This window comes from Chiloscyllium punctatum, chromosome 15 (genome assembly GCF_047496795.1).
Source record: "Chiloscyllium punctatum isolate Juve2018m chromosome 15, sChiPun1.3, whole genome shotgun sequence".
Taxonomy (NCBI): domain Eukaryota; kingdom Metazoa; phylum Chordata; class Chondrichthyes; order Orectolobiformes; family Hemiscylliidae; genus Chiloscyllium; species Chiloscyllium punctatum.
Genome location: NC_092753.1, coordinates 5,106,085 through 5,118,437, shown reverse-complemented (window position 1 = coordinate 5,118,437; position 12,353 = coordinate 5,106,085). Strand labels below are relative to the sequence as shown.

At 47.8% G+C, this 12,353-nt stretch overlaps 1 protein-coding gene across 1 annotated transcript in view; it reads right to left on the bottom strand.

Moving 5' to 3' along the window:
* Positions 1 to 6,748: 6,748 nt before the first annotated feature.
* Positions 6,749 to 12,353, bottom strand: part of LOC140485995 (putative claudin-24) — an 81,310-nt gene continuing 75,705 nt past the window's right edge. The window contains exon 2 of the mRNA XM_072584499.1: positions 6,749 to 8,276. Within this exon, the coding sequence (XP_072440600.1) occupies positions 7,402 to 8,142 (741 nt within the window). The 5' untranslated portion in view covers positions 8,143 to 8,276 and the 3' untranslated portion in view covers positions 6,749 to 7,401. The remainder of the gene's footprint in view (positions 8,277 to 12,353) is intronic.

The following is a 12,353-nucleotide window of genomic DNA, read 5'->3' as shown; positions in this document are numbered from 1 at the left end:
TCCCTCAGGTTCGCTTTTACTCTTCTCTCTCTAACCTTAAACTGGTGCCCTCTAGTCCTCAATTCCCCTACCCTGGGAAAAAAACTGAGTGCATTCACTCTATCCGTGTCTCTCATGATCTTATACACTCGGCCCACCTCTCCAGCTGATCAAGGTCCTGCTGCAATTTCTGACAACCTTCCTCACTGTCCACAATGACGCCTATTTTAGTGTCATCTGCAAACTTACCATCAGGCCTTGTACATTTTCATCCAAATTATTGATATAGATATCAAACAGTAATGGGCCCAGCACCAATCCCTGAGGCACTCCACTAGTCAAAGGCCTCTAGTCCAATAAGCAACCTTCCACTATTACCCTCTGCTTCCTACCATCAAGCCAATTTTGTACCCAATTTGCCAGTTGGATTCCATGCAGTCTAATCTTCCAGAGCAGCCTACCATGTGGAATCTTATCAAAGGCTTTAGTGAAATCCATACAGACTACATCTACCGCCCTGCCCTCATCAACCTTCCTGGTCACTTTATCAAATAACTCTAATAAATTTGTGATGCATGATCTCCCACTCACAAAGCCATGCTAACTACTCCTTATCAAACCCTGCCTTTCCGAATGCATGTATATCTTACCCCTCAGCATCTTCTCAAATACCTTACCCACCACAGTTGTTAAGCTTACTGGTCTACAGTTCCCAGGCTTTTCTTTGCAGCCCTTCTTGAATAATGATGCAGCATTCACTCCCCTCCAGTCTTCCAGGACCTCACCCGTGGCTAACGATGATGCAAAAATATCAGCCAGGGCCCTCGTAATTTTTTCTCTAGCCTCATGCAGTGTTCTTGGATACTGGCAACATGAGGCAACATGGAGTTGAGGAGGTCATTTACAGAATAGGCCTAAAGAGTGTGGTGCTGGAAAAGCACAGCCAGTCAGGTAGCATCCAAGGAGCAGGAGAGTCAATATTTCGAGCATAAGCTCTTCATCAGGAATGAGGGGGTAGCCCAAGGGGGCTGAGAGGTAAATGAGAGGGGGTGGGGCTGGGGGGAAGGTAGCTGGGAACGTGATAGGTTTAATGAAGGTCAGGTTAATGGCGATAGGTCAGAGAGGAGGGTGGAGTGGATAGGTGGGAAGGAAGATGGACAGGTAGGACAGTTCAAGAGGGTGGTGCTGAGTTGGAGGGTTGGATCTGGAAGGTGGGGGGAGGGGAAATGGGGAACTGGTGAGATCTACATTAATGACGTGTGGTTGGAGGGTCCCAAGATGGAAGATGAGGCGTTCATCCTCCAGGCTAGAGTTTGGTGGAGGCGGTTCAGGACTTGGTAGAGTGGGAGGGGGAGCACAGCATGGAAACAGACCCTTCGGTCCAACCCGTCCATGCCGACCAGATACTCTAAACCAATCTAGTCCCATTTGCCAGCACTTGGCCCATATCCCTCCAAACCCTTCCTATTCATATACCCATCTAGATGCCTCTTAAATGTTGCAATTGTACCAGCCTCCACCACATCCTCTGGCAGCTCATTCCATACACGTACCACTCTCTGTGTGAAAAAGTTACCCCTTAGGTCAGTTTTAAATCTTTCCCCTCTCACCTCTAGTTCTGGACTCCTCCACCCTGGGGGAAAAGACCCTGGCTATTCCTGCTCCGAAGTCTGACGCTTGCATTTCCAAGACGAGCTACTTAAAAGTCTTGTTATGAAACAGAAGCAACTCTCAAATTCTAACCAAGAAAGAACTTTTCTATCTTACTTGCTTTAAACATGTGTGTTGGTTAGTTATAAAAAACAGTGGAATTTGGAGACTGAAAACGGTGTTTGACCTGGTGGCTGGCTTTGAGATGGGAGTGATGGGACTTGCAGGGTTGTGCCTGACCAGGCAGTGGCTCCAATTCTATGACTCTTCCCACAGGCCACTGTAACCAACAAGCAGACTGCCTTCAGTCCACTGTTTCCAGTTCTCTGCCTGAAATGTTCCACCAGCAACCACTAAAAGTCGTCCACGAGCAACACTTGTGTCAGGCCCTGTGAAGTTTCAGCCACTGCCCACTAGTGGACGTAAGATGTAATGCGAGCCAATTTCGGAGTGAGAATGTCATTGTCCCAATGGTCCAGAGATTGGTCCCACTAGTACGTTTTTTTTTAAGCATCCTGGGCCTCTGAGCACGTAAGTTAAGAACAAATGTCCGCCTGAGAGCCCCATTCTGAAATTCAGGGAGAATACGTGGATCCTCACTCAACATTCGTCAGCGACTCCTGACACTGTGCAAAACATGTCTCTCACAGCAGGCGTGTTTCCCTCCACCTCCACACCATCTCCACCCCCATGACCTGTTCCAGACCCCACCTCTCAAAGGCCACGAGGTAGAAGCCCCAACATTGATGTTGTTGCTGGGATGAGGTGTGGGGAGTAGGAGATGGGAGAGATCAGCAGCAAGCCCTCTCACTGAGTACGCTGATGGGGGCAAATGAACTAATTTCTATTTTAGATTAGTGGTGCTGGAAGAGCACAGCAGTTCAGGCAGTATCCGAGGATCAATAAAATTGGTGTTTCGGGCAAAAGCCCTTCATCAGGAATAAAGGCAGTGAGCCTGAAGTGTGGAGAGATAAGCTAGAGGAGGGTGGGGGTGGGGAGAGAGTAGCATGGAGTACAATGGGTGAGTGGGGGAGGGAATGAAGGTGATAGGTCGGGGGCGGGGGGAGGGTGGAGTGGATAGGTGGAAAAGAAGATAGGCAGGTAGGACCAGTCATGGGCACAGCGCTGAGCTGGAAGTTTGGAACTAGGATGAGGTGGGGGAAGGAGAAATGAGGAAACTGTTGAAGTCCACATTGATGCCCTCCCATCCTGGCACCTTCCCCTGCCACCACAGGAACTGCAAAACCTGCGCCCACACCTCGTCCCTCACCTCTATCCAAGGCCCTAAAGGAGCCTTCCACATCCATCAAAGTTTTACTTGCACATCCACTAATATCATTTATTGTATCCGTTGCTCCCGATGCGGTCTCCTCCACATTGGGGAGACTGGGCGCCTCCTAGCAGAGCGCTTTAGGGAACATCTCCGGGACACCCGCACCAATCAACCGAACCGCCCCGTGGCCCAACATTTCAACTCCCCCTCCCACTCTGCCGAGGACATGGAGGTCCTGGGCCTCCTTCACCGCCGCTCCCTCACCACCAGACGCCTGGAGGAAGAACGCCTCATCCTCCGCCTAGAAACACTTCAACTCCAGGGCATCAATGTGGACTTCAACAGTTTCCTCATTTCCCCTTCCCCCACCTCATCCTAGTTCCAAACGTCCAGCTCAGCACTGTCCCCACGATGTGTCCTACCTGCCTATCTTCTTTTCCACCTATCCACTCACCCCTCCCCCTTGACCTATCACCTTCATCCCCTCCCCCACTCACCTATTGTAGTCTATGCTACTTTCTCCCCACCCCCACCCTCCTCTAGCTTATCTCTCCACCCTTCAGGCTCACTGCCTTTATTCCTGATGAAGGGCTTTTGCCCGAAACGCCGATTTTACTGCTCCTCGGATGCTGCCTGAACTGCTGTGCTCTTCCAGCACCACTAATCCAGAATCTGGTTTCCAGCATCTGCAGTCATTGTTTTTACCTAATTTCTAGTTTATCCTCAACCTTCGCAGCCCAATTCAATCACCTAGTGGTATTATCACTCGGCAATTAAGCCAGAGACCCAGGTAATGTTTCGGGGACCAGGATTTTAATCCCGTCATGGCAGATAATAATAATCTGGAAGTATAAAATCTAAAGATGACTGTGTTACCTTTGCCACCTGTCTGGGAGGGGGGTAAAGTATTTGGTTTGCTTTGGAGAAGCCATCCTTGCCTGGCCTCCATATCATTGCAGACCCACAGCAATGTGGTTGCCTCAGTCTGGGTGTAATAAATGTCGATTCAGCCAGTGATGTCCACATCCACAAGTGAATTCTTGAAAAAAGAGGCATGGCCGGTCGCACGATGCTGAGGTTATACCTGAAAATGGAGCCAGATTCACTTCTAGGTCAACATCTAAATCTGGAAGTTTATTGTGATGTAGCTCTGATTGTATTAATCCATTGATGCAGTGTGGATTGTATTACACCAACCTCTTCATTTATTGTTAATGACAGAAATTTACTTGCATTTCTTCCACTCCACTAGAGGGCAGTGATCTCAATTTTCTCCTTACCTCTGTCTTGCTCATATGCTCCCACTCTCATGTACTGTGCCCTCCACCCCTCCTGCTGCCTCCCCACGCTCAACTGCCTGATGGATCAGCTTCCCTCTGTGTCCCTTTTAGTGTTGCCTGAAGGGCCCGACAAGCCAGTCCCCTCGCCAGCAACATTCCCCGGCATTCCTGTGCTCTCCCCTCCTCCCAGGGCTGACCCTACGGATGGCAGCAGTGGATCAGCCCTCATCACCCACCTCCGTCTAGGACCTCTGGCCATCGGACTCTTAAGCCTGCACCCTCCTGTAGACTGGGTCGCCTCAGCTCGTGTCCAAGTGGGCTCTGGACACTCAGTCCTTATTGACAAGTGGAGTGGCCCATGACGGAGCTCAAGAATACTGGATACCATAGCAAACAGTCTCACTGTCATTAGCATGTAGTACAGTCAAAGTTACAAATCACACAACACCAGGTTATAGTCCAACAGGTTTAATTGGAAGCACTAGCTTTCGAAGTGCTGCTCCTTCATCAGGTAGTTGTGGAGGACAGTCACTATGTGTAATTACATCAGTCTCTGCATATTGAGGGGGGTTCATTACATTCTTGCTTAATAGGTTCCCAATTAGCCAAACATTTGAGGACCATTGTTGTAATTTTACGCATGTTTCCACTTGCTGTCCAGTGTAGCTCTCCAGACTGACTGACAATAAACTTTAACTCCATCCTACCCACCCACTGGGTACTCAGCCAATGATTCTGTTCCGATGAGCAGCCATGGCTTCACAGAGCATATTCTGAGCTTCATGTCCTCAGGTGACTGGGGGTTTGGGTGTAGGACGGACATAGAAAAGGAGAATGAGCCAAGAACAGGACAAATCAGAGACCGAACAGCTTCAAGGAGCTCACAAGGAACCGTGCTCTTTAGAGACCTCATATTTCAAAATAAAGAAACAAAAAACTGGACCTAAAAGCGTCAGGTGCCAAACAGGATACGGAGCAGCTAAAAGCAGACCTGTCCAGGATAAGCCTGGGTAAATGCCCACCTTTCCCCAGGCAGCGCTTGTTCACTGAAGGCCCTCCCCAACCCAGCTAAATCACGACAGCAACACCAGCATCACGAGTCACTTTGGCAACTTGACATCTTCCCGATTCTGTTTGATTCTTATTTAAAATGTTTGTGTTGGTATAGCTTTCCTCTGTGTCCCTCCCTGGTGCATCTCCTCATGCTTGGCCATTTTAACCTCCACCTAAAACCCTCTTCAGCCCTTCCCTCCTCCACCTTCTCTGACCTACTTTCACTTTGTCTGAGCTCTCTCACAAACATCTCCCAGCTATGTCCAAGGTCGCCCCCCTCAACTTTCCCACCATTCATTGTCCCATCCACAAGGTCAACTTGTCTCCATTGCCTCCAAACCCCTGAACTCACAACCTTCATGGTCTGTCCACGTTCCTCCTTGGAATCCACTCCCACCTTTGCGGATATGGCTCAGATCTCAGCCAGAGACTCCCTGATGGAGAGACCGTGTACTGACCCATTTCTGACCCAGTGACCCTCTCTCACGCTGACTTGCATAACCTTTAAAACATGATGCTTGGCTCATTCTTCTTAAAAAAACACTCATCCAATTCCAATGATCAAGGACCCAGAGTCTTGATCAGAATCTTTTACTGGTCATTGCCTCCACTAATGTCAGAGAATGGGGAAACGGTGGCCTAGTGACATTATCACTGGACTGTTAATTCAGAGACCCTGATAATGTTCCTGACTGCTCTTCCTCTCCTGCAAAAGTACATCAAGAGATGGGGGTTCAGGGTAGATTCATCAGACTCCCACTGGGGCTTAAAGAGTTAAATGATGAAGCCGTGAGTGTAAACTGGGCTTGTATTCCACTGGGTGGAGAAGATTGAGGTGTGACCGAATTGACAGATATTAAATGAGTTCCGGGTGAATTTTGGCATCAAGGTGGATGGAGGGAAACCGTTTCTTCAGATGGAGGGGAGTCCTGTCCACGTTAACATCCATCAAAGTAAGGCAGTCCATTTAGGAGTAAAATTAGGCAGGACTTCTCACACAAAAGGCAGTGGAATTCTGGATCGCTGTCCCTCCTGACCAGGCTATAGAGTCTGGGTCCATGGAATTTTAAAACTCAAGATTAATGGCTCTCTCGAGTTAACAGATGTAAGAGAACCAGGATGAGTGGATTTTTCCCAAGTGCAATCTTGATTTGGATTTCTGCCGTGTTGTCAGCACAGAAAACACAGTCGATAACCTCTTGTGAGAGCAACGGTGAAATGGGGCGAAGTTGAAGCATTCGCTGTAATGGAGCACGTACTTTCCCACTCTCTCTCTCTCTCTCTCTCTCTCTTTTCAGGTGCTGTGTTTTCAGAGGGTGTTAGTCACTGTGGAGTATCAGTGGGTTCACAGACCGCAGCAGTCTCTCATTGCCTGCTGGAAGGGCGGCTGGCCTTTCTCTGGCGTTTGTACAGGCTGACAACCACGTTACCAACACACCGTCCGCAGCCTGACCCAGAGCTTCTGACCCAAAGTTAGGGACACTACCCACTTCACCCAAATCGTTCCGCTGGTTCCTTATGCACTCGAGTACAGGTACTAGATTAGGATGCTATACCCTTCAGAGTGGTAATCTGCTGGTTCCCCAGAGGGGGATTTGGAGACGAAGGGGCACGTTTTTAAGGTGAGAGGAGAGGGGTTTTAAAAAGACATGAGGCAACTTTTTTGCACAGAGAGTGGAGTGAACTGCCTGAGGAAGTGGTGAATGTGGGTACAGTTGCAACATTTAAAAGGCATCTGGATAAGTATATGAATAAGAAAGGTTTGGAGGGCTATGTGCCAAACGCTGGCTGGTGGGACTAGTTTTGATTGGGATTATGGACTGGTTGGACCGAAGGGTCAGTTTCCGTGCTGGATGACTCCGTCTCTGTTTAGTTCTCACCTCAAGTCACAGCAGGTAAATCCTGGATAGTGGCCAGCCCAGGGTGGCAATCGGGTGCCCCAAGTGGCAATGTTTAACGCTGTGCCAAAGTTACCCAAAATCTTAGTTGAGGAGCTGGTGTGAAGGAAAACAGGTAGATGATGCAAGATACCAGGCAAAGCAAAGAGGGATAGAGAGTACATTGATTTTTTTTTAATCTCTGCATACTTGGTGCTCAGAGAAATGTCGGTCAAATTAAAGCGATCGATTTGCTGCGGATTGTCTTCCAAAGGAGAACCCTTTCCAATCAGACATATTCTGTTTTGTGCCACAGAGCTCTCTTCACAGGTAGTGGTTGCAGCTGGAGGTTCCCCTCGGATTTGCGAAAGCAGCACTGGGATGTGATTAGCAGGAGACCTCCGAAGACGAGAAGGAAGCCACCTAGCCACCCGACAAACAAGGCCGGGCCAAACTCCCACCGCGGCACAGACTCAGGGACGGCGGTATCCCAGAAGTTGACCACGGTCAGGTGGGCCATGTAGGAGACCGGGGTGAGGGTTGTAACCCCAGCGAGCAGGAAGGACACTCCCCCGCTGACGGCTAACCTACCCTTGGTGGTCTCCTGGTCGCTGCAGCAGGTGATGGAGTCCAATCCGGATAGGGAGAAGAGCAAGGCCAACAGACCGAGCGCCACGGAGACGCACATGAGAATCCGAGTGAGCTGGATGTCGTCCGGCAGGCCCAGGAGGCTGTCGTATGCTTTGCACTGGACCGGACCCTCGTCCTGGGCCACACACGCTTCCCACATGCCAACAAAGAATATCTCGCTCTCCAGCAAGTCGGTGTTCCTGGTCAGCCACTGAGGCAGCACCGTTGCTGCCAAGGAGCAGACCCAACCAAGGAGCGACAGGCAAAAGCCCGCACACTGACACTGGCACAACTTTGTACTCATCCCGTAAGCTCTGTGTCTCCCTGAAGGGGGCCCAGCGTCAATAGCCACTTCCAAGGCTCTTGCATCCGTGAGATACTGCTCGAGGAATGCGGGCATCAGCCCTGTGTTATTCCCGGACACCAAGGGCTATCTCCTTGGAAACGTCAACCGAAACAGATCGATGGAACTCTGCTTTCCTCAGACTGTGTTTGCTCGTGAAGCTGTTATCCGGAGCGCTTGAGGATGTAACTCTGCAACAAACAATAGATGTTGGGTTAAAACAATGTGTCTCGAGGTACCTACCTGAGATTAATCAGTAATAAAGTGACAACTTGGAGTTCTGTGCAGATTGGGAAGTTTTCCAACGTTGGGCGCAGTGAGGGCATATTGTAATGGATGGTAAAGAGCACAGTTGTGTAATATTTAAGTTCTCTTGCTTTGTTTTATCGGATTGTTGCAGAACTGCACTAACGTCAGCTTTGAAGTGTAAAGTTGTTTAACATTTAGAAATATATTTTTATCTGAGCTCCTCTGACATCTCAGTTGGAAGTTGCCCATTACAGATATTTAACATTTCACATGGAGACATCCCAGGGCCAGTCAGATAAATAAGGGTGTAGAAATACAATTGGTGGAATTGAGATCAGCATCTGGGGGCTACAGAAAGGAATAAGTTCCTGATGTGAGTTGAAGGGTACAGTCTTGAATTGGTTATGTAACTTGACACGGTGGCTCAGTGGTTAGCATTGCTGCCTCACAGTTCCGGGTTCGATTCCAGCCTTGGGCAACTGTCTGTGTGGAGTTTGAACATTCTCCCTGTGTCTGTGTGGGTTCTGTCTGGTTGCTACAGTTTCCTCCCTCAGGATGTGCAGGTTGGATGGATTGCCTGAGCTAAATTGCCCACGGTGTTCAGGAATGTGGAGGTTAGATGCATTAATTAGGGGAATGGGTCTGGATGGAATGCTCTTTGGAGGGTTGGTGTGAACTTGCTGGGCTGAATGGCCTCTCCCTACACTGTAAGGATTCTATGAATAATCCAGAGAAAGTTAGTTAAACTCTGGCCATCAGAATTTGACTGCAGTTTTTCATTTGAAAAGCCAGTGTTGGTAAAAATGAAAGAAGAACAGAAGTTGCTGGAAAAACTCAGCAGGTCTGGCAGCATCCGCAGAGAGAGTTAACGTCTTGCGTCCTGTGACCCTTTCTCAGAACTGATTAGTGGCTCGGGAAAGGTTGGTTCCAATGCAGAAGATAGGGTGGGGAGAAGGGATATGAAGTAAACAGTAGGTGGGGATAGAGTCTAAAGAGAGAGCAAAACAGTTGGTCAGAGATAGGAGTGAAAATGAATAGCTGCTAGGCCATTAGCTAGGGCAATCGAATGCATATTCACTGAGAATTATGAATTATTTCTTTAAACATTCGCCATTGTTTATTTATCCTCATACCTTTTAGTTGAATTTCTTATTCTACCTTTGCCAACTCCCTCCACACACCTATGTAATTGGTTTTATTGAGGCTAAATGCTCTAGTCTCGGATTTGAGGGTGAACAGAGACACGTGGCAATGTCACTGTGGTCAGTAATCCAGATATTTGGATTAATGGTTTGGGATTTGAGTTCAAATCCATCACTGCAGCTAGTAGAGAATTTGAATTCAATCAATTAATAGATTTGGATTAAAAATCCGGTCTGGTAACCATCAACCTGCTGGATTGTTAAAACACCTCAGGGTCCCACTGCCCTTATCTCTGGTCTATTGGAGATGAACTGATGGAATTTGAAAATCAAGAAAACTGTGGTCACGGTAGACAGTGACTGTTTGACAGCAAGCTTTCCTGGTTTGATTAGACTAGATTCCCTACAGTGTGGACACAGGCCCTTCGGCCCAACAAGTCCACACCGGCCCTCTGAAGAGCAACCCACCCAGACCCATTCCCCTACACCTAACACGATGGGCAACATAGCATGACCAATTCACCTAACCTGCACATCTTTGTGGGAGGAAACTGGAGCATCCAGAGGGAACCCACACAAACACGGGGAGAATGTGCAAACTCTACACAGACAGTTGCCCAAGGAGCGAATTGAACCCGGGTCCCTGGCACTGTGAGGCAGCAGTGCTAACCACTGAGCCACCGTGATACCATAGTGATCAGATGAGATGGACAGCATTGTATCTTGAACATCATGTGGCATCCCATCTAATGTCTACACTCCTCGCCACCCCATCCCAGCAGTGTTCCCCCCAGAGGTGGGGGTTAACTGCTCAAGGACTTCAGTTGATGGTGGCCGAGAGAGGTGTGGGGGTGATGGGGTGTGAGGTTGGGGGTGTTGCTATTAACAGTTGGGGGCTCCTTCCACCCCACCAACATAATGAAGAACTCTTTCCACCTCCACCCCCAGTATTGTAATAAAGTGCTTTGCCATTTTAAAGGGACCAACCTGCTATAGGAAGGATATTATTGAACTGGAAAGGGGACAGAAACGTTTTAAAAGGATGTTCCTGAGACTGGAGAGTTTGAGCTACGAGGAGAGGCTGGACAGACTGGGACTTTTTTCCCCTGCAGTTAGGAGAATTAGGGGTGACTTTATAGAAATTTATAATATTGTGAGGGGCATAAACAGCCGAGGTCTTTTTCCCAGGATAGGGGAATAAAAAAACTAGGAGCATAGGTTTAAAGTGAGAGATGAAAGATTTAAAAGGGACCTAAGGGGCAACATTCTCACACACAGGTGGGTGCAGGCTGCCAGAGGGGGTAATAGAGGCTGGTACAATTACAACATTTAAAAGGCATTTGGACAAATACATGAATAGGAAAGGTTTAGAGGGATATGGGCTGAATGCAGGCACTTGGGACTAGTTCAGCTTGGGGAAGCTGGTCAGCACAGACCAGTTGGGACATGTTTCCATGCTGTATGACTCTGTGATTCTAACGTTCGTGATGCCTTTCCCTCCACATTTTGTGAACTCAGTCGATGATCTCATCAATGGGGTCTTTAGCTGAACCTCGCTCTCACTAGGTGAGTCCTCTTCTGCGTTCAATTATAGGCTGGCAAGCTGAGAGTTTTTGCAGTGATTCTCCGGAGCTCCCACTGTAATCTGACATGGGACAGGTGGGAGAACCCCAGGGATGGAATCATTCAATCTGTGACTCTTTTCAAACAAACGCAGCGGGCTTTGCTCACTCCCATCCCTGTGCCTAGGCCTCCTCTGCAAGTTTTTGGAGATTCTGCTCCTGACTTGCAGTCTTGTTCATTGTGATTTAAGATCAAAGACTGGGCGTTAAGGTCACCCTCAGAAGTCCCCGTCTCCTGAACATTTCAATAAATTGGACCCAAAATCAGGAGGTCGGCCAACCAGACCCAACGCTACAACCTGCACTCCCATTGAGAGAGCCTCTTTACAGGTGAAATCTGTCACAACGTGCCATTTTGAAAAAACAATCTGACTTTATTTTTATAGAAAGGTAAACGGCATTAATTGTTCAAGAGTCAGACTATAAGAATTGGTAGGATGACGAAATGGTATGCGATTCGGCCAGTGTACATTCCATCTGAAGTAATCCAGTTTCCCATATTTGCTGATTCCAAAATGCAACCCTATTAAATTCCTCACTCCGGCAATCATTCCCAAGGCGCTTTTCTGCATTTGCCTTCACACCCTTCCCAAAGTGCATTGCTCGGAATTGGACACCATATTCCAGTTGAGGCCATGTCAGTGTTTTAACATAACCTTCTTTGTTTCGTAGTCAATGCCCTGACTGATAGAGCCCAGGATACCTGCATGTTTATTTACTGCTCTCTCAACCTGTCTTGCGACCTTCAATGACTTCTGCAAATATCCATCCAAGACACTCTGCTCCTACACTCCCTTTAGAATCATATCCTCCAAGTCTGTGAATGAATCACTTCCCATATCTCAGTATTAACCATGATCTGCCCACTCTACAAATGTGACAGTACCCTTTTTTGATATAAAATTCTCCTCATAGTTGACAATGCTTCCAAGTTTTGTTAACACCTACAAATGTTCAACTTTGTCGTGATAAATCAAATAGTTCTGAATGAGCTTGAAAATATTAAGCCATTGCGCTGTTTCATGTAGAAATTTGTACTGAATTTTGAAGAGTTGAAATGAATGGAAATCATCCCTCTCTTGTTAAATGCGTTTACAATGTTCTTACACATTGTGTTTTGCATCACAAATTGCTGTGAAATAGGAGTTGTTTTCTTCCCTTGCAAGTTTCTGATTGGACTCACTTCACCGCAGACTGCTTTACTCATTCATTAATGAGTGAGATGGAGTCTGTCTGGACAATCCCATTGACTAAA